Below are 22,482 nucleotides of genomic sequence, written 5' to 3'. Positions count from 1 at the left end.
ATACTTCAGTGAGTCAATCAGTCAGTCAGTCATTCAGTCAGTTGCTGTACTTGCTAATATATTAAAATTACAAGTTTCGTCGCTTGTTTCTAGCAACTATTTATGGCCTGCTCACAATAAGACTGCTTGCCTTATTGAAATTGAAATGGAAGTTGAAATCCAAATCGGTAACTGAATCTCGATCTGCATCCAAATCGGTTGACAAAACACGCACACAACGTCCCACAAGCGATGTGCACAAGTTTAATACATGTGCTTACATAATTAATCGCGTCAAGGTTAAGTTAACTAAATGGTCAAGTGCTTATCTATCGAGTCAAACACGTTCGCTCCCCGTCTCAATTCCATACGATTCTGATAGGCGATAAGATTGCCGCCCTGACTATCGATATATACACACACACACACACACACACATACGAACATAACTAAATACGTACATACGTGAATCGCGCGATCACATTTAGTTAGTTCGCTTGTCATTGATCAACTTGAACTTGACTTGGGTGTGGTCAGTGGGCCATAAATTAATGAAACGCCGCCATAGCTGGCGATCGTTGCGAAACGTTTTCCAAACTATCTTGTTCGTCGCATTCAATTTGCCTTCGTATCGATTAAATATCGAATAACGATTTTATTTATTTTAATCTACAGGCACATAAATATATTCCAAAATGTTTACAATTTGGAAAATATATTCGATTGTTTAAAACCAATTCAAATATATTTATATTTTAAAAATCTGATATAATATCGATAATTATCGATAAAGCTAAATCAATTGTAACTAAATACAATAAAAAATTAATTAGCTTTTAATTAAACATTTGTTATAAAACAAATCTTATTTAAAATTTACAACATCTCTTATCGACAACTATCGATTAAGTCAAATCAATTGTAAATACAATAATTTCAAATCTCATATTATGAAATTTCATTGATGATTACGATGTAGTCGTAACTATCTCTAGAAATGTGAAACAGGCAGCTGACTGATGCTGATCAAACACTGGCTGCATGATTAGGCAAGTCTCCGTGCAATTTGCACTACTTTACAGGGTATAATCAGCATTGCAACTGCACACTGTAGGCTGTCACAATGGCGACTTATTAAAGGCATTTGCATTGAGCAAAAAAAAAAAAAATAAGGCTTGTAATGAATCTAACAGTGAATGCAACGCAGACAATTTGAATGTGTGTGTTTGTGTGTGTGAGTGTGTGTGTGAGCAGCTGCATGCACCTGTTGCCGTTGCTTGTCGAACACAGCAACAATAACAATAGCTACTTGACTAATGATTGCTAAAACGATATAAACAGGCACAAACACGGACACTGACACACACACATACACACACAAACACACTCACATAACTGCATCTGTGCAATGGCTGCGCTGCTGTACTTGGCGACAATAAGAAAAGAACAAGAGCCAAAAACAAGAACAATGCTGCCTGCCTGCTTTTGCTTACATTTAATTCTATGCCCGTTGCGCTTGCTCATTCTCTTTGCCTTTGCTCTCTCTTTGCACGCTCACTCTCTCTCTCTCTCTCTCTGTGTGCGCTTTGCTCTGCTGCTTAGAAATTGTATTTGTTGGGTTTACCAGTTGACCTTGACAGGCAGCGTGACACGCACACTCAAACAAACACACAAAGAGTGTTGAGTATACTGTTGTTCACACGCATGCGTGCGCGCCCCCTTTTTGACGAATGTTAGACAAGGCGCGCGCATACAATGTGAACTATAAGGGTGGCATTGTGAATGGGAGGGACAGAGTAAGAGTAAGATGCGTGTACTCACCTTTAGCGGCACTCATTAGATCTTTCACCTCTTTGATAATGCGCTTGATCTGATGACTAGTGTGATCCAATTCCTTTTCGTGACGATTCAAATTATCACGAAACTCGGGACTATCGACAATGCATTCCTCAAATTCCAATGGCTCCAGGCCGCGGCGAATATCTTTGCCGCCGCCCATTTTCGCTTTCCTCCCGTTTTTTGCTGTTGTTGTTGTTGTTGCTGCTGTTACTGCGGTATTTGTTGTTGGTATTGTTTTAGTTGTTGCTGCGCTGCTGAAATTTGTTTTATGCTTAATTTTATGATTATTATTATTGTTGATATTATTATTGTTGTTGTTGTTGTTGTTTTGGTTGTTGTTATTGTTGCTGCTGTTGCGTCGAAAGCGACGACGCACAAAGTAAATGTGTTTGTTTTTCAATTTGCTTTTTGCAGCTGCAGCTGTTGTTGCGATTCCTGTTGCTGTTGTAGTTGTTGCCGTTGTGTTGTTGTAGTTGTTGTTAGTAGCTGCTGTTGCTGTTGTTGTTGCTGCTGCTGTTGCGTTATAATTGCATTTCTTTTTATTAGTATTCGCTGATTGCGGCTCATTAGTTGTAGTATTGTAATTAATATTATTAATATTGTTATTATTATTGTAATTATTATTAATTTTGTGTTGCGTCTGCTTCATATTTTTTTAAAGCAAAACCAAAAATTGATCAGAAAAGCAAATAACAAATAAATGATGCGTATTTTCAAAAGATTTCTTCTTTTTTCTTTGCGCATTTATTCATTTATATTTCGCACAATTTATATATTTTTTTTATAAAACACTTGCACTTTTTATTCATTTCATTTTATTCTACTTTATTTCATTATTTATTTATTTATTTGTTGTCGGTTGTCAAACGAAAACGAAATGCAACAAAAAAAAATTTGATGCGGCACTGCAAAAACAAACAAAATAGTGGGAAAAGAGGGAAAAAACATTTTAATTAACTTGCACAACTAAAAAAAATGAAGCAAATAAATATATATACAATATGTATTAAAGCTGATGAACAACAATTATAAATGAACCAGCAAAAAAAAAAAATGTAAATAAATAAAACACACACAAACACATTTGAATTGTATGCAAATCGCATGAGAGGAAAACATTAAACAATAACAATAACACTTAACATTAATAAACGACTGCAGTTTGGAAAAGGCAAAGCGCACAAATACATATAAAAACACATAACAAAAATAATTACTTGTGTTGTACTAACTTTGTTTTTCAATTGCATATTTTCAATCTTTTTGCAGAGTAGCCAAAAGCAAAAGCAGCAAAGAAAAAAAAACAACAATAACAACGAGAGCAAACGCAAGAGCAAGAGCAGTTGTGCTCTCCCTTGCTCTCTTTAACTTGCTGTCTCACTCGCACACGCACTGCTGGAAGCTGCAGCAGACGACGAAAATGTTAAAGAAGAAGCGCTAACATTAACATAGCGTTTTTTGTGTGCATTGCGTTGCGATAAAGAATTTTTGCAATTATTAAACGGCGAAATTCCGCTGCCCTGCTTTCATTGTTATTGTTGTTGTTGCTACTGCTTTATTTTGCTGCTTTTGCGGCTACTTTGCAATTTTTTGCTGACTTTGGTTTCCGTTTGCGCTGCTGCAACTAATTTCATTTGCTAAAAATCAAATTTCGCTCACACACACGCACACAACCAAACAACAAACACTCTCAACACTCACACAAACACACTGTGCAGTCGCTTTTAGCAGAAACTTGTTGAATATGTACGTAAAAAAAAAACTGGTTGCGCGACATCAACTACAAAGGCGCGTTCAGTTCGGCACACACACTCTCCCATACACACAGTCACACATACACACACTCACTCACACACTCTTAGATTGCACTGCATATTTGCGTTGTTTATATTTCTATTTTATTATGATTTCAACTCTTTACTTTTTTTTGCAAATTTAAAACACACACAAACGTTCGCACGTACACACGCACACACTCTCACACTCACGCATAGCAATCTCTCTCATGTCGCATCATGAACTTTAAATTTTTTTGTATTTCATTTTTTGTTCACACACATGTGTGTTAAAATTTAAAAAAAAAAAAAGAGAAAAATGTAAAGATGGTTGAAACAATAAAATTACACACTTCATTGCATAATTTCAGCTGCTGCGGCGGCTATTGTGGCGGCTGCTGCTGCTGCTGCCATTTTGATACGCGCGATCAACTAAAATACGCGTATATTTTTCAAACGCAATACCGCGGCACTAAAAACACACACGAAAAAAAAACAACAAAATGCAATTCTCTCGTCGGCCGTCGGTCGTTCGCTCGCTCGCTCGCGTACGTCGAAGTCCGTTCACGGCAAAAATCCAACAAGACAAAACCGACAGCAACACACAAAACCCACAACAAAAATAACAACAGTCGAGACTCTCCACAGAAGGTATCGTCATCTATGTAAATGACAGTGTGCTCTGAGCGTGCCATGAAAAGCACTTTCATGACGTCACATATACACAATTTCAATTTGAAGCCCGCGCTCTACTCAATCACGAAAATATTGTATTTTATTTGCGCGAGATTCCAGTTGTGATTAAAGGGTTGTCCCTTAGCCCTTATCACTTATCCTTCAACATTTTTATATAAGTAACATTGCAATTACAAACCATAATTAAGTTATGCGGCTTAGTATAAACGCCATTAGTGACGTCAAATTGTCGCTGTTGCTCTCCTGTTAAATTGCCTGTATATTACTGTTATGCAGCTGTCAACGGTTATGTAAAATATTTTCGTATTTATTGCAAATATTTTTTGGAATATTATATTTTATATTAAATTATCCAACGACTTACAAAAATTGTATATTTTTTCAAAATCTCGAATCGAACTTAGGAAGCTGTTGCCGCTTAACAGCCGCATTTTAGAGTTGCTAACAGCGTGACCGCATGTGTAAAGTTCAAAATATACTTCACGAATTTGAAATATACTAAAACCCAACAATATTGCAGTCGTATTAAATGAATATTAACAGGTTTTATTAAAAAAATTTGCCTATAAAAAGAAATATATAATACATTTATTAAATATTCAACGCTTGCCTTTCATTTTTCTTTTATAAACATTGCGACTTTTTTTAACCGTTTGGTGTTCAAGCGGTGTTAGCGCACTGTTACGCTTACGTTAGCATCGCGCATTTTTGCGTATATTACGAGATTATGCCAACTACCCATAGATGGCGTCTCTTAAGAAAGCGAATGTGTTCATTGGAACTTGTTGAGCTATTTGTGCCGGAAAGTAGAGAAAATGCCGTTACTCAACTTTCGAAGGACAGTGGAACGTTGCATCGTAATTTACTGCTAAAAAGAAGACGTCAGAAGACGTTTAACCCATCAATCTCTGAAAATATTTAAATTTATGCTAAAATAAATTCATTTAGTAACGGAATGAGAAAACCCCTCAACACCCCATAGAAAAAATGCTAGTTTTAAATGTAATTTATATTTTGTATATTTTCAATATGTATATAATAATAGCAATTACTCAAAATAATATTAATAGACAATAATAATAGAATAATAATAATCATAATAGTACAATAATGATCAGTATATATATATTTATATATATATATATATTTATTCTTTAATATAATCATTATTCCATCGCTTCGCAACGATAAGCAAAATGAAATCATACATTCGACATGCAAACATACAAATAAAAAATGATTAGACCAAAAACAAAAAAAAAATACAAAAAAAATTGTTGAGAAGAAAATACGTATTTTGAATGTAATTTGTTTTTTTTTTTGATTTCAATTGTAATTGAGTGAAGAATTAGTTAATAGAGTTAACGAGTTTTTACGTATGAAGTGGAAAAAATGTAATTTAAATGAAATCACATACAAAAAAAAAATTATAATAGTAATAATAATAATAATCATAATAGATATATGCTTGCAGTGGCATGTTTTTGAATATTTTCTATATATGTTTTATATACCGTTAGCATATAATTATAGTTCGAATTCAATTTTGCTTCAATTGATTTCATCATCTTCATTATCATCATCCTCTTTTCATCTTCATCATCTTCTTCGTCATCATCGTCTTCTGGTTGATTCGTTATGCGAATTGGAAAGTTTACTAGTCAGTGTCAGTATGTGTGTGTGTGGATCGTGGATCGTATGTTGTGGAACGCAAAAAATTTCTAAATTTAAAATTATTATGTATTAACGTTGCATTTATATTTTATATATAATAATTTTAATTACTTTTTAACGTGCTACGTTAATGGATTTGCAATTTTTTTTTTATCATTTCTCTCGCGTCATATTTTTTTCTCGATTTTTTCATTGTTTTTGTGTATTTTTTGTTTTTATATAATTTGCTTTAAGTTAAAATCTTTACTTTAAGTTGTAGAATGTTTCGTGAGTTGTTTTTGTGTCGTTTTTTTTTTTATACAAACAATTACAATTTCATTAAATAAATTTTGTTTTTTCTTCTTTTTTTCAGCAGCAGTAATTAGTGTATTGTGTGTGTGTGTGTGGATGGTGTGTGTGCTTATGTTGTGTGGATGTTGTTTGGCAACTGGCAACAACAAAAAGTTACGAGTTCCACAAAATTTCAATTTCAAACGTTAACTGTGCCTGCTTTTGTTTTTGTTTTTTTTTTCTTTTAATAATTATTTGTAATATATTTTCTTTTTGCTAATTTCAAAAAATGTTTACTTTATTTTGTGGTTGTTTTTTTGATGTTGTTGTTGTTGTTGCGTCTCAAACATAAACACATTTCCATGTTTTCTTGCTTCCGTTTGATTTTTTTGATGAATTAATAAATTTTATTTATTTAATTTGTATTTATATTTATGCATATATATATATTAATAAATATATATATATATAAATGTTTGTTTTATGTGTTTTGTTGTTTTTGTGTTTTATGCTTAAAATGTAATAATTTTAATAATAATAATAAACTACGACCATTCTTTCTCATTTTGTTGAACACTAGTTTTTGTTGTTGTTGTTGCTGTTGTCGCTTTCTATATATTGTTTATCTGCTTCATGTTGTTGTTGTTGCTGTTGTTGAGTTCGCGCTGTTGTTGTTGCTGTTCGCTTAGTTGCTTTTGTAGCTGTTGTTGTTGTTGTTGTTGGTTGGGTTAGGAACGAACGAACGAGCGAGTAAGAGAGAGTGAGAGAGGGAGAAAGCGAAAAACAAAGCATGTATTAGAAAGAGCTGGCAATATTAATTGGTATTATGTTTTTTTTTTCATTTAATATATATATATTCAATAAATCAACTTTTGAAACGGTTTTACAATTCGTTGTTGGTTTCATATATATTTTAGGCATTAAGCATTAGCATTAAATGAATATCGAGCAAAAACTTTCCAAAAGTTGACAAACAAAATCAAGCAAACTAACCAAATTGTTATTATATTATTAATCATTATAATGTTGTGTGTATGTTGTTGTTGTGTATGTTGTATGTGACTCAACAAATAAATATATAACTAGATATATATATAGATTATATTCACTACGCGTGCTCTCAGTGTTGTTGTTGTTGTAGTTGGTCGTTTATTTCGCACTCTCTTAATTGTTGTTGTTTGTTGTTTTTGGCGCTCATGCAAATATAATTAGTGAATTGTTGTTGTTGTGGGCATTCTCAATTGTTGTTGTTTTGCTTAGTGTTTTGCTGCTGCTGTTGTTGATGTTGTTGTTATAGTTGTTACAGCTACAATTGTTGTATGATTCTGTATGTGTTGTTGGTTGGTTGGTTGGTTGGTTGGAGTGTGTGCCTACATATAGGGATAGCCCATGTTGCGTCCTGCCGCTGCCGCAGCCGCTGCTGCCGCTGCCGCAGCGCCAGGTGGATAATTTGTTGCATATTGTGGTGGTATGCCCATTGCTGGCCCAGCTGTTATCATCAGCTGTGGCTCCATTTGTATTATGTTTTTATGCTCCGTGGTATCATCCTCCTTCTCACGCTGCGCCTCATTCAGCTCCAGTTTATCCACCTTCGTGGTGTACTCGCGCAGCACCTGCAAATAATATTTTGTCAATTAATTGATGGACTTCTTTTTGTTATGTTCTTTTTATTCTTTCTTACCTGTATCAAGTAGGGCATGGCAAAGTCCATGATTTTGTGTTTCCATGCCAGTTCCAGGATCACATCGGGACGCAGCAAATCGTAGCACTAAAAGAGAAAGCAAATAAAGATGCATTAGTAATCGGAGTAAGAGTTTCATCTACTTAATATTTATAGTTTTGAGTAGTTTAAATAAAAGTAGTTGAGTATATATTATATATGTAATTTGAGTAGTTTATATATCTAAAGATAGTGGACTAACTTTCTGCCTTATTTTAATCTAACACAGTTGTGAACTTTGAAATCGCAGTGCTAGCGATCGCTTGTAGTTTTTTACTTTTTTTCAAAGTTCACAGTCAGAAACTAAATATTCTATGAAAATCAAAAGAAATTCAAGACGCGTTAGTAACTGAAGAACAGCAAGTAAGAAAGCTCTGAGAAATTTTACCAAAAGTATACCGAAAGCTATATTTGGTATATTGATATAGTACTATATTTTAAATATACCATAGAGTACAAAATATATCAGGTTGTCAGCCAAGGCAACTAAGATTCGTTTTTTGCAATACAAAAGTATTTCTTGAATAACTTTTGCAATTTTTGTCTGATCGCAAAAAAAATTCAGGAATCTTAAATATTGTAGTTAATGATGAATAATATATATATTTTATGGGGTCGGATTTGACTTATTCTGTCTCTTACATAGATTTCCTGCATGCACAAATATATGTTACCCTTTTAAGAAAAGAGAACAGCTAATAAATATTCTTATTAATTTAAACATGTCATTAATCTAGTTGCTGCCTCACTCACATTTTCAATTAAGTTGCATATATTTAAAAATGTCATTAGTCTAGTCTATTTGCTTTTTTAGTTTTTTGTTTGCTTCAATTAGTTGTATATCTTAAATTTTAACTCAAATCAATTCCTTGAGAACACTTGCAAAATACAACATTGAAATTAAGCTTTCAATGCCAAAATAGAATGTTGTTTTGCCACAATTGATAGAGCACTTGGAATCGATAAATATTACACATTGCGCATCAAATTAACATAAAATCAGCTTGCTCAACTTTGATGTTGAATTTTAAACTATTTTTTGCTTTGCTTAGAATCGAGAAGTGTAAAGTGTAAACTCGAAAATTAAGAGTGTAACATAATTTAACTCAATCTCAATTTCAGTCTCAGGCAACTTTAACTAAAATCTTTACATCTTCCTTTAAGGAACATATTCTACAAGTCTTTACTGAAGTTTTCACATCTTGTACTAAAATCTCCACAACTTTACTTCACATCTTTTACTAAAGTCCTCACATCTTTTATTAAAGTCTCCACGTCTAATGAAGCCTTCACATCTTCTACTTAACGTATTCTACTAAAGTCCCCACATCTACTAAAGTCTTAACATCTACTAAAGACTTCTACTAATGTCTCCACATCTTCTACTAAAATATTCGCATCTTTTACTTTAGTTTACACATTTACTAGTCTTTACATCTTCCACATATTCGACAAGTCTTCACGCCTTCTACTAAAGTTTCCACGTCTTGTATTAAAGTCTCCACATCTTCTAAGGTTTCCACATCTTCTACTATAGTCTTCACATCGTCTATTAAGGTATCCACATCTTCTAAGGTCTCCACATCTACTTAATGTCTCTACGTCTTCTAAGGTCTCCACATCTTCTACTATAGTCTTCATGTCTTCTAAAAATGTCTCCACATCTTCTTCTAAAATCTCCACATCTGCTACCCAAAATGGTCACGCACCTGATATAGACATGCCGCAAAGCAATCGTGCGCATTGCGTTCCAGGAACCAACCCAAGAGCTCCTCGGCAATCTCCTGTTTGCCCGACTCGGCAGCATACTCCATGGCGTCCTTGTACAGTTTATCCTTTTTGCACAGCTCGACGCTCTGCTTCCAGCGATTGTTGCCTACCAAAAACAGAATGAAGATTAATATGAATGAAATGATTGAATAATAAAAGAAGTAGGCAAGGCAAACAAACTCACCCTTGTAGAGATAGGCCGCAATGCGACGGAATTCGGTGAGCTCGTGCTTCTCGAGCTTCTGCGCCAGCGCAATGGTGTCAAAGTTGTCGAAACCATCGATCGAATTGCGCAGCCCCTGGTAGTCCTCCTCATCGATCAGCAGGCCGTTGAGGGCCTCGTTGATTGCCTTATTGTTGAGCGACTGCACCGAGCGGAGATATGGTTTCACCAGCGGCAGATAGCCGGTCTTTGAGAAATAGCTGACGGCACGAGTGTGATCCATGCGTGGAGCCAACACCAGCAGCATGTCGTTCAAGAGCAGCGGCTTAAAGTCCAAATAGAATTCAATTGCCTTGTAGTAGAGCTCAATGTTGGCCACCTTGGTGATGATGTCCTTGAAGTGTCCCTCACGCCATGCCTCCGTGGGATGTGCCATCATCGCAAGCACCGCGTTATCGTACTCCTCATATTTGTCATAGAGGAAGACCAATTCGGACCACAAATGCGCCGATTCGGCGGCACGCAACACCTTCGGGATATTCACACGCGACCAGAACAATTCCAAATGTTCGCGCATCTTCGATGGCTTGAATTTCGAATACAATATTGCCAGCTCACTGAACATGCCCATGTGAGCACGCTCCAATCCCAGAGCGGACTCAAGCAACGCGATCAACTCCTCGAAGTATCCACGATTCTGATAGTAATTGATCAAATCCTCGAGCTCATCGGCATGCACCACAATGTGCAGTCCACACATTTGCGCCAAACGGAATTCCTCGGCATCGACACAGGCGAAGCACACTTCCTTCCAGGTGCGCGTCGAGTTGGCCTTGCGGGCGGAATCGACGGCGCCTTGGAACTCCTTCAGATAGACCAACGTGATGGCGAGTCGGGCGAAATTGCTGACATTGTTGTACAACAGCTTGGCGGCATCGTACATTCCATCGCTGAAGCAACGATCACCGATCTTCTGGATGTCCGCATGATTCGGTCCCGAGATGAACTCCTCCAGATCGGCCAGACGTCCGGTGCGTGCATACGCATAGATCAGTTCACTCTCAATGTACGATTCACGGGCCTTCTTGCGTGCCATCTGCAGATAACGTACCAGATCATCCCATGACTCCACTTTGCTAGCAACATCGACGACATCCATGTAGGCGCTGGGATCATCGGCCTTGATGTACGAATCGATGGCCTCCTTGACCAGACCCTGTTGCAGCTGCGCCTTGGCGAGCTGAGACCAAACGGCTGGCTCATTGCAACGCTCGGCAAACTCGTTGGCACGCTCCAAATTGTTCACCTGATCGATCAGCACTTGGATGGCCGAAGTGTTCACATCGAATTTCTTGAAAATGGCAAATGCCTCTTCGTACAACTGATTGCTGATGGCAATGTTGGCAATATCCGGTGCATCGTAGTTATCCAATCGATTGATGTAGTCCATGACACGTGTGCGATCCGCCTTGATGGCGGTCAAGATCAACAGATTCTGTAGATTGCGATGATCACTGAAAACGGACGAGTCCAGAATGATCTTCTCCAGCAGCTCGATCAATTCGTTGGGCAAATCGGCGGTCATGAATGCCTTAACAGTGACCGAAATGTCATCGGGATCTTGAGTCTCCGAGAGTGCGGTCTGCACCACCTGATCGATCAACTGACGCTTGTAGGGATTGGCCTCCGATAGCACCTCGGCCCAGAGTTCGGCATCACGACGTCCGACCAGATAGCGTGCCTCGCTCTTGAACAGCGAATTCTCATTGCAGACGGCAATCAACTCGCGATCGCATTGACCGCGCTCGTAGGCAACGCACGCCAAATGGGGATCACGCTTCTCGCAATAGCGACCAACAACACGGCTGTCGTAGTATTGATTCTCCTTGAGGAAACGCTCGGGATTGTTGTTCGAATCGATGTAGATCTTGGCCAGCGCATTGTGCGTGGCGGGTTCGACGCAACCCTCGTGGACACGCGACTCCAGCCAGGGCAGCAGCAATTTCAAGCGATTGCGTTTCTCCACCTCCTCGACGAGTTCGTCTGTCGAGAATTGTCCCTTGACCACCAGGATGAGGTTCTTGATAATGTCCTCGCTGCAATCGACATCGAGCAGACCGCCAACGACGACGGGCAGACGGGATGGATTCACCTTCTGGACATAGATCTCAATGTATTTCTGCAGATTGTTGCGATACAAATAGAGCACCAAATCGTGCACGAAATCGAAGCGATCGCAGACAATAATCAAGGGGAGCTGATCGGTCAGTTTGGCCTCCTTCAAGAAGTTCTTGACACGCTCCGGGTTGTAGCAATTGGATTCGCGACAGATGCGTTCCACCTCCTTGATTTGATTGGTCTTGCAGGCGGCCTGAATGTACTTGAAATGCACCTCGGGATCCTGGGAGAAGTTGACAATGCTGCTCAGGAAATAGAACAAACCGTCGTAGCTCTTGAAGCTCTCAAACAAATCAATCAACGCCTTTGTGGTCAATTGTTCGTGATATTTGGTGGCGATCTGCACACAAATCTGCAAATTCTGACGCAAATTCGCCGTCAACATGGCCTTCAAACACTCGAGCGAATCCTCCACCGACAGTGTGCCAAAGAAACTGACCAACCACTCGGCATTGAGCATATGTGTATGCACAACCGCCCGCTTAATGTCATACAGATCCGTATAGTGCTCGAGAGCACGCTGCAAGAGTCCGGCCTTCTCGCACAGCTGAGCGATGTGCGCCCGATCGTAGTGCGTGAACATGGCGTTGCCCAAGATGGCATCCGCCACTTGTGGAGCCGACATCAAGTTCATTTCGAGCAGACGCGTCTGCAGCGCTCCCTCGGCGGGACGATTGTGCTTGAGGGCGTCGAGGAGGAATGCGGTGCACTGTTGCACCATCGAGTGTTCCATGAAAATGTCGACAATCTGATTGATGTCCGCCAGCGGTTCCTCCTCGGCGACAAGCATCGAAGCAAATCCGGCGCCCTGTTCGGGATTGCTGCGCATCACGGAGCGCAACAGGAAAATGTAATCGGGCGTGTAGTTCACCTTCTTGGCGTACAGCACAATCTTCTGGAATTGTCCGGTCTCGGCAAAGCATTGTATCACCTTGTTGGGCACATTGGCGCGCAAATAGATCGAGAGGGCGAGCGTCAAATCGGATGTCTTGACCAAATCACCCAACTCTTCGCTGCACTCGAGTTTCTCCTCCTTCAGCCATTTCTCGCACAATTGCTTCTTGCCCTGCAACAAGACGGGGCGACACAACTCAAGCGATTCGAACTTGTTCAGTTTGCCCTGATCGAGGAGGATGCCAAAGTATTGGAGCAACGGTGGCGTCGTCGAGCCAGCCGGCGTTTGCACCTGCTGGAAACGTTGAATCGTCTGCGGGGTGCGCAGAATGGCCTTCGGAGCGAGGGCTGCGACTTTGGCCGCCTCGGCGTATTGGCCGGCGGTGAAGAGCTTGTTGAATTTGCGCACAAAGAGATCCTCGGCGCCGGCGAGATTGTTGCGCACCGCCATACGCAATGCCAAATCGGGATTTTGCAGCACGGTATTGATGTACGGGATGATTTGCTCCTCATCGACGGTTACGGACAGAACCTGACCCTTGCGATTGACGCCAATGATGCCGCCGCTGGCCTCGTGCGGTGCCGTCACAAAAATCGTATCGGCCGATATGCGATTCATGTAGATGCACGTGGCCGTTTCCATGTCGTACAGATGTATGTATCCATATTTGGTTATCAAATAGATTGTATCGTACTTGGCGGAAACTTGCATTGCCACGGGGAAATCATTTTGCGCCTCCGGCGGAAAGAATACATCGACCGCCTTCTTCGGGAACGGTTGATTGCCATTTGGCGGTGTGCCCACCTCAATGATGTGCAACTTGCCGCCGGTGGCGGTGCGCACAGCGAAACAGAACAGCGTCGTCGGCTCCTTGTTGCCCTCGATCTTGAAGGTGGCAAAGCTAGCGGCGTGTCCCTCAATCGCCTGCGACACTTTACGCTCCACCGAATACAGTTGCATGGCGCCAGCGACGCGACTTGGCAGCGCCGAGATGCCAACGAGGAGGAGCCATTGTTGCGATGCATTGCAGCGATAGTTGATGATCTGACAGCCGTTGAGCGATGAGTGGCGATCGAACATTTTCTGTGGCATCGAATCACCCTCCATCGACCAATGGAACACGCTCGTCTCGGTCACCAGAGCGAGCGTATTGAGGGATATCCATTTCCAGAACACCACATCCTCGTTCATCGTGTGCGCCTTCATCTTCGACTTCATCTCAATGTTGAAGATCTGCAGCGTCTTTTGCGCTATCAAAGTCAAAGGTAAAGGAATTTCCATTAGTATTTATTTCATTTATTATTATTAGTTTATCTTTACCTTTGAGCGCAATCACCTTGCTGGCCGGATTCATGATGGCCGAATCAGCGGAAATGGGACGTCGCGTTGGATTCGATGAGTCGTTCATATCAATGATGACCACCTGGGCGGTATCGTTGCTCTTCTCCCGCACACAGATGAACTTGTCCGACTCCATTGTGAGCGTGCTGAACGAGAACGAGTTCGGATTGATGCCAACATTTGTGAGCTGTCAAGGAATGCAAAAATATTAGAAAATGTACCTCATTAATTATGTTGCGTATACGTAATATGCAAGACCCTTTGCTTTTGAGTGCTAAAAGAATCTAATAGGTTGGTCAGCAAGTCTTTCGAGTTTGTTTGAGACCCTTTGCTTTGGAGGTAAAAAGTGTCAAACTGGTTAAAAAAAGTTTGATTCTATGCACTATGCGAGACCCTTTAGTTTGGGTCAAGAGTCTAGTAAGTTGGTGAAAAAAGTCTTTCAAGTTTGAATGTGTTTGTGAAAGAGTCTGCTTATATTAGAAGATGTCAACGCTAAGAAGTGTATACAGAATATGCAAGACCCTTTGGTATTGAGTGTAGAGTCTAATAGGTTAATGAACAGGTCTTTTGAGTTTGATTGTCCTCTTTTTAAAGAGTATGCTAGTATTAAAGTTTTGTAAGGTCTACGTAATATACGAGACCCTTTCGGTTGGGACAAGAAGAGTCTAGTAAGTTGGTAAAGAGTATGAAACACTCCTTTAAGAGTCTGCTCTATCAAAGCTATGTTACGTATACGTAATATGCGAGACCCTTTGGCTTGGGCGAAGGAATAATCTAGTAAACTGTTGAAGAAGTCTTAAGTTTTTCAAAGAATAGATATCAACGTTAAGAAGCGTATACAGAATATGCGAGACCCTTTGGTTTGGGGGTTAAAAAAAGACTAAAAGGTTTGCTGAGCAGTTTCCATATAATTATTTCACATTAAAAGGATTAGAGAGATTTACTGTGGTATTACAATAGTGAGTTAACAGTTCTTCGATTCATTAAATAGTTCGAAGTTTGCTCAGCATTGAATAAACTTTTAAGAGTTTACCAAGCTTCTTCATTTAATCAGTTTTTTAACAAAAATTCCATAAGTTCACACGAGACTTCTGCTCAACTTTATGGTGCATGAATTATTGACAACAATACAACAAAACATTTAAAAATAAAGCTAACTTTCCACAACAAACTGTTTCAGTTAAAAAAAATATTGAAATGCTTTTCCAATTGTATTCCGTATTGTTTTTTATTTTACATCTCTAGATCGCTTTTTTTGTTGTTGTCTAGTCGGCTGTCTAGACGAGTTGTTTAAGATCAGATTAGCGTCGTTGCATTATCAATTTAACAGCCCTAATTTACACTTCTCCCTGACCACCCCCTCTCTCGCCCATCGTTCAATCTTCCTCAACAAATATAAAACGCAATTGTCAAGGCGTCTGTTCCCCCCACAAAGATTGATCGCTTTTGGTAAACAAATGAGAAAAGTTCAAGGTTTCGCATTCGATTAAGCACAAACATTCTCTCCCTCTCTCTCTCTCTCGCTCTCTTGCTCTTTGGCACTCTCTTCAATTTGAATTCCTTTTTTGTTTTTTTTCTTCTTGTGTGTTTCTATTATACAAATGTACATATATGTGTGTTTGTAATTGTTTCAATGCATTGCACTTGATGAACACAAAGAACGAAAACAAAGAGAAAAGTTCATAAAAATAAATACAACAACAAAAACATTTGAGGAATTTTTCATCATCAGCAAATAAAAAGCCCAAAATGGCGTTTTGCCATTTTAAATTTAATTATTAAGCTATACTAAAATTAACAACAAGAGCGACAACGACAACGAAAGCAACAACGATAACGATAAGAGAGCTAAAAATGAATGAACAAATTGAGCAATAATTGCAGCTTGTTCAACTTGTATTATATGCATAATATAGTAGAATAAATATAAATTCATATTTACGCATTAATTTTGAAGTCATTTCGTTTTCGTTTCATATTAACAATTATCTGTTTGAAATCTTAGTAATCGAAAAATAAATAAAGAAAATTTTTATTTAATTTAACTTGATTTCTACACATTTAATTTTATAAAAAAAAAATTAAATACTTTTCCCTTTTAATTTAACTTTATTTCTATATATTCAATTTCATAAAAATAACTTATAAAGTTGAAATTCATAAAATTGTTGAATACTTTTTTAATTTAACCTAATTTCTACACATTTAATTTCATAAAACTGTTAAATACTTTTCCCTTTTTATTTGTCAAAAATTACTTGACGCTATTTGTCATTCTTTCATTTTTTTTTTAACAGTTCTCTGCTTCCCGGGGATGATAAGAAAAGAGAGCAAGAAATATGTGACAGTTATCAGTTAAGTAAATGCTGTGCCTGGCACATACACCCCATAAAAAAAAAAACACTGAATGAAAAAAAAAACCATAAAAAATAAGAGAACAAATATGGAAAACATTTCTATAATCATTCAAGTATATGTGTGTACTAAAAAGAGTGAGTGAAAGTGTTGTTATTTAAATGGGCATGCCTGTAAAATATAATTACTAGGCAAAACCGATGAATCATCAATATCCAGAGTCATAGAGAAAGAGAAAGGGGAAAAGAAAAAAGGGTTTTTGGCTAAACAATCGATGCATCATACAAATACAAAACTATATAAATATATAGGCTTTATATAAGTGCGATAAGTCAGCGAGATATCGTGCAGTTATCAACTGCATTGATTTACTACAACGATAATCACTCAGTTCGGAAACAAAAAAAAACATACGCCCAATTATCAATAAACAAAAAAAAAAGAAACTTTTGAGGGGGCGTTCCTCCGAGCGCAATGTTTTCCTAGATATATGTACTATGTGTAGTAGTTATCGATTTATTGTCAACTTTTTTTTTTGGCGTGTCATCGCAAAATTTGTTGTACGCATTCAAATGGTGGGGGATATTATTGATCAAAATTGCCCTTACGCAGGGCGACAACAAAAAAAAAACACACTGGGCTAACTTTTTGTATCAAAGTGTACTCAAGGTGGGATTTTCTTCAATTTTATTTTATGCTTCTCCTCTTTCTCTTTCGCGCTCTCTCGTGTTTTCACATTTTATTTATGTCAATTACAAATTAACATATGGTCATTTCGCACTTAGTCCAACGACGCTGTCGACGACACACATAAAAGACGTTGGACTGTGTGTTCCATCCATCCATCCATAATCAAATTTAGTCTATACGCCCCGCTTGGCACTTGGGCCGTACGGCTAAGTGGACCATATTTTGGAGTAGGGTGTCTCACAACTTGAACATATGGATGGAATGTGTTGTGAGTGAGAGAGAAGTGAAAGCTTCAAAAAGAACTCAAACATAGATCGAACAAATAAATAATAATAAATGAAAGTACATAACTACATTTTGTAGTTGTATTTTAAATATGAAAAAGAGTAAATAGAACATAAAAATATGTTGAATTTAAAATTTAAAAAAACACAATTTAGAGTTAAATTTTCAATTTTGAAATAAATAAATGTAAAAATGTTTTATTTTATTTCAATAAAAGGAAAAATAATAATTGTTTTCGATATATCGATTGGCAAGCCGGAATATTTCTCTAGTGGCCACATACAAATACTATAGTGGAAATGAGACCAAAGATAAGATAAAGCGACGCCTCATAAAACTTGAACCGCCCCAACGCGTCGTTGCAGCCGACTGACTTGCTGACATGGATACAAGTAAAATTAACAGCAAGAGCAACAGCAAAACAACGACAACGACAACTACAACGAACGGCGCGATAATAATATGGGTAGCAGCTTCACTTATGTGTATGTGTGTACACGCACATAGTAACTGTAAATGCTTATGGATCATCTCCTACACCAATCAGAGGAAAAAGCGAGAACGGTTTAAAATAAAAAGCAAGCAAGAAAAGAAGGAGACGAAGCATCTTTGATTTATTCAATCAAAACGAAGCGACAACAACAAAAGCATGCAGTCGGCTAAGCTTAAGTTACAACATGCTAAAACGTGGTGAATACACGCCAGCTTGTGTGTGTGTGAGTTTGTGTGCGTGTGATTTCACCACAGCGCATAGTAAGAGTGGGAGTGGATGTGGGGAATAAACGTAACATGTTGCTCAGCCAATGAACTTCCACCTGCCTCACTCTGCTGCACATCAAAATCACACATACATACAAACAATTATATATGTACATATATATGTATGCAAACAAATGTATAACAAAACATTTGCATAGAATACATTAAGAAAAACATTGCTGCATTTCCTTTGCACAACAAAAAAAAATCGAGTAGAAAAGAAAAAAGAAGGAAAAAACCCAAAAGCTTTCGTCATTACTGTGAAACCGGTTTGGCAACACACACACGCATACAAACGCAAACGTTAACTTCAATACGTGCAGGTGTATGTGTGTGTGTGTGCAAGTGCATGGGTATTGTTTGAATGTAAGTGTGCATGAGCCGGCATTTGTCACCGGCAGCCGCGACGGCAGCGATTGCATGCTCTTTGATTTTCAACACACACACACACACACATAGCGAAACATATGCATATTTATATGCATGCAGTAATTACACAGCTAGATGAATAGATAGCACCAAAGTATGGGATAGAAAGAGAGCAAATTTCTGACAATTGGAGCAACTCTGCTGCCGTTTCAGTTCGACATGTTGTTTATCAGCGCACAAAAAAAACCAAAGCGAAATCCAAGACCCAGCAAACAAACACACACACATACTCTCATATACAGTGATAAACAGTGGGGAGAGAGCGTGAGAGCGAACAACAAAAAAAATAAAAAACAAAAGAATACTGACAGCAATGAAGGCGTCTACCGCCGGCTTGTTTCCGAGTGACTCATTCGACATTTTCGTAAGCCTGAATAATCGAAACCGAACCGAGTATCTTCGTTTCGACTAGTTTCATTTTGGTTTTTTTTTTATTTTTTACCAAGAATCGTTATTTACGCATACCTTACAGTGGTTTAAATACCATTTTCCACACGACACATATTTAATGCCAGAATTTCTCAGATTTTTTGTCAATTTATTTTTGCAATACATTTTCAGTTAAAATAAATACAAGTCAAAATAGAAAAACTTGGGAACGAAATTGTAATTTTTCTTGTGAGAAATAAAAGACCCTTATTTTGGACGAAAAAATATTTCGAAATTGGAAAAACTAAGACGCTCAAGATATTCTATAGTAATTTTGATCTTATTGTATTAAAAATCGAGCATTTATGAATACTTTATTTTACAGTTTTAGAGTGTGAAATAAAATGAAACAATTTTGCACGAAACAAATAATCGCGACTTTTCATGAACTCTTGACCCACAGTGCACAGCGAGTTTTCTTATAAGAATGGGCTGCATTTCTGTAGTTCTCGCTGTTGTTGTTCTTTTATTGCGTACATTGTCCATATGGTAGGCACAACAACAAGTGGTTTGGATTGACAGAGTGCCTATGAGGAGGACTGGAATTGGATTTTCTTTATGTTTTTTTCTGTGGCCTGTTCTCGCGCACTCAAATTAAATAGACAAATAATTGTCCCCCCGTCTTCCGCAGCATTCTGTACATCCCTTTCACACCCATTTAACTCACCTGTAAATGCTCTTGAAAGCGTATGGGCAGCGGTTGCGTCATCTTGACTGGCTATTGTGGTGCACTCTCTCACTCTGTCGCACACACACAAACACACACTACGCTTTCTCTCTCTCTCACTCTTTCACTGAAGTTGAGGAGTTGTTGCTGCTGTTGCCGCTTCTTCTTCTGATGGAGTCTGCTGCTTTTCCTTCTTCTGCTTCTTGTTGGTTGGATTACACACGCACTTTTATTTGATTGTTGTTTGATAAGAGCGTAAGTAAAACCGGGAGAGTGAATAAACGAATACTGTTTTTTTGTTAATTTCTACGTCAACGTTTACGTCGACTTTTGTTTTTTTTTTATCGTAGGTTCGTTGTTGTTGCGGTTACTGTTTTGTTAGATTTGTTTCGGTTCGGATATTTAGCAATTTTCGTTACGCGCTTTGCTTGTAGATTTTACACCAAAAACTGCAGAGAAAGTAAAATCAAGAATTTGTTGTTGTATTTATTTTGTTTTTGTTTTTCCTTTTTTTAACGTTTTGTTTTTTGTTAAAATAATAATTTTTGTTAATAATACAAAAAAACAAAATTGTGTATTATTTATATATTTCTAGCATTGCCTCTATTATTATTAATTATACTAGAAAGCCACCGTCACCGCCTCTCAATGTTTTTCCCCCATAAGTCACACATCCACACACACTCTCATACACACACAGAAAACTTCCTTGTTAACTACTTTTATTTCGTGTTTTTTTTTTCTTTATTAATTTAATATTATCTTATATACAATTTTGTAGTCACTTGAATGTTTCACATCATATTGTGCACTGTTGACAATCCGCAAATACAAACAAATAAAAAAAAGAAACAAAAAAGATTTCTATATATTAATGAATCGACACGGGCGACAACACTGACAGCAGCCAACAACAATAACAATAAGTACGACGATAGCGAGAGACAGTGACAGAGCCCCTATGGTGGGTTTGTTACAAACTGAAATACACCACACCACAGATTGCTGCTATCGGTGTGTGTGCTATTGTATTGGTGCATGACAAAGTCAAATATCGAAATGTCAAAATGCGCGCCGTGCAAGTGTGACCACACACACATGAAACTAAATTAATTAATACAGAGCCTTTATTACAATAAACTTTGTTAGTCTACAAATGTATCCGTATTTGTTGCATTTTTTTTTTTTGCTGGATCCCCCTCACTAATAAATTTGAGGCAACACTGCTTCTTCCTCATACATACATAGGCTCTAGCCCACCACACTGTCAGCCATGTTGAGTTGCGCTCCAACACAGTCATACTTGAACACACACACACACTTGCAATGACAGATGTACGTGTAGCAGTGAAAAAATTGCTTTGCGTTGTACTTATGTATTTTACCAAAAAAAAGAAAGAAAAAACACTTTTTGCATTGATTTTTGCCACGCAGCACTACTATCACACACACATAACTCGAGTGCCAAATTTCAGCTTAAAAGACCCCCTCCCCCTCAACAAAAAAAAAACCGCACTGGGCAATTGCTTTAAACACGTATGCCACATAAACAAAAAAGAAAAATGTTCAAAATGAAAAACACCGCCCACTAAAACACTTTTGACTTTTGTTAAAAAAGCGTAAAAAAAAATATAACTGTAGTTATTGTCTTTCTCTTTGTTAGCCGTGTATTTTGCTGTTTCGTTTTAAGTAGACAATACGCATTGTGCGCTTTTTGCTTATTGCAATTAAAGTGTAATTTTCAATTTGAAAACCATACAAAAAAAGACGGCAAAAAAGTTAAGAATTTTCGATTGTAGTTTTGTGGGAGGCGGAAGCGTACCAGTTTATTGCTGTAGTTTTAAACAATTGCACGTCTGCACGAACACACGACGATACGATTCACATTGAACTCTTAACACATTATTCTTATTCGTTAAAAAATACACGAAAGAGCAAAAATTACATCGAAAAAAAAATATTGAATGAGACGACGTCGGCAGTGTGACCACAAGTTGAACTTGCACATATACCGAAATATACTCCTTGCTTGGAATGGCAACACTTGAATATCCAAGCGATGAATATTTCTTATTTTTGTAAAATGCCAATTATTAAGAAAATAACAAGAGTTTGTTAAATATTTTCTGACTTGTTTCGAATAGTATACCCAGTTATTAAACAATATAAATATAGAAGAAATACCAGATATGTGCACACTGGTTGCTTGCTGTTAAAAATATATCGGTTCTCAATACAAATATCGAATGTATCTAGTTGCCATAACAGAGAAGAACTTGAGTATTTACTTATGTCTAGTCCGTGTAGTAGGTAGATAATTCACTGACTTCTTAATTTAAGTATTAGTAAAATAATTTAAGAGAAAACTACAATAATTTATAAAATTATATTTTTAACAAGAGTATTATTGCTCCTCATTTAACAGACCAGCCACAAAGGTGAAGGGATCAACGCGCTCACGACAATAGTGTGACCATCCGGTATAATTTTAAATTCAGTTTATCAATTCGCATTTAATCTCATCATTTACTTTTTTAGTTTGAGAAGAGCGTTTGAATTGTTAGATTT

General features: G+C 37.7%; 2 protein-coding genes across 5 annotated transcripts in view; both read right to left on the bottom strand.

Annotated features, from left to right (window-relative positions):
* Window positions 1-4,175, bottom strand: part of LOC133848352 (rho GTPase-activating protein Graf) — an 80,078-nt gene extending 75,903 nt beyond the window's left edge. For 2 of the 3 annotated variants that reach the window (XM_062283867.1, XM_062283869.1), the window contains exons 1-2: window positions 3,947-4,174; window positions 1,801-2,723 (exon numbers count right to left, since the gene is read on the bottom strand). In XM_062283867.1, the coding sequence (XP_062139851.1) occupies window positions 1,801-2,467 (667 nt within the window). In that variant the 5' untranslated portion in view covers window positions 2,468-2,723; window positions 3,947-4,174. Of the gene's footprint in view, window positions 1-1,800; window positions 2,724-3,946 lie in introns of all 3 variants that reach the window. The other variant, XM_062283870.1, reaches the window with a different exon arrangement.
* Window positions 4,176-6,205: 2,030 nt separating this feature from the next.
* Window positions 6,206-21,873, bottom strand: LOC133848572 (clathrin heavy chain). 2 transcript variants are annotated; one of them, XM_062284195.1, is made up of 8 exons: window positions 21,737-21,873; window positions 19,915-20,363; window positions 14,280-14,487; window positions 9,908-14,209; window positions 9,663-9,829; window positions 7,915-8,001; window positions 7,608-7,846; window positions 6,206-6,934 (listed from the first exon to the last, which is right to left on the bottom strand). In XM_062284195.1, exons 2-8 carry the CDS (start codon window positions 19,954-19,956, stop codon window positions 6,919-6,921), a joined length of 5,061 nt encoding a protein of 1,686 aa, XP_062140179.1. In that variant the 5' UTR covers window positions 19,957-20,363; window positions 21,737-21,873; the 3' UTR covers window positions 6,206-6,918. The 2 variants fall into 2 exon arrangements, 1 of the variants encoding a protein (XP_062140179.1); XR_009895278.1 differs by lacking the exon at window positions 21,737-21,873 and having other exon boundaries at window positions 7,227-7,846.
* Window positions 21,874-22,482: the final 609 nt, after the last annotated feature.

Source organism: Drosophila sulfurigaster, chromosome X (assembly GCF_023558435.1).
Source record: "Drosophila sulfurigaster albostrigata strain 15112-1811.04 chromosome X, ASM2355843v2, whole genome shotgun sequence".
Lineage (NCBI taxonomy): Eukaryota > Metazoa > Arthropoda > Insecta > Diptera > Drosophilidae > Drosophila > Drosophila sulfurigaster.
This window is presented reverse-complemented; position numbering and strand designations above follow the sequence as displayed.

Excerpts from the sequence above, each read along its gene's own strand:
- LOC133848572 (XM_062284195.1), bottom strand. The coding sequence starts at position 19,956 with ATGACGCAACCGCTGCCCATACGCTTTCAAGAGCATTTACAG. Across the intron at positions 14,210-14,279 it reads CAAGGTGATTGCGCTCAAAG|CGCAAAAGACGCTGCAGATC; the intron begins GTAAAGATAAAC and ends TGACTTTGATAG. Across the intron at positions 7,847-7,914 it reads CCATGCCCTACTTGATACAG|GTGCTGCGCGAGTACACCAC; the intron begins GTAAGAAAGAAT and ends TATTATTTGCAG.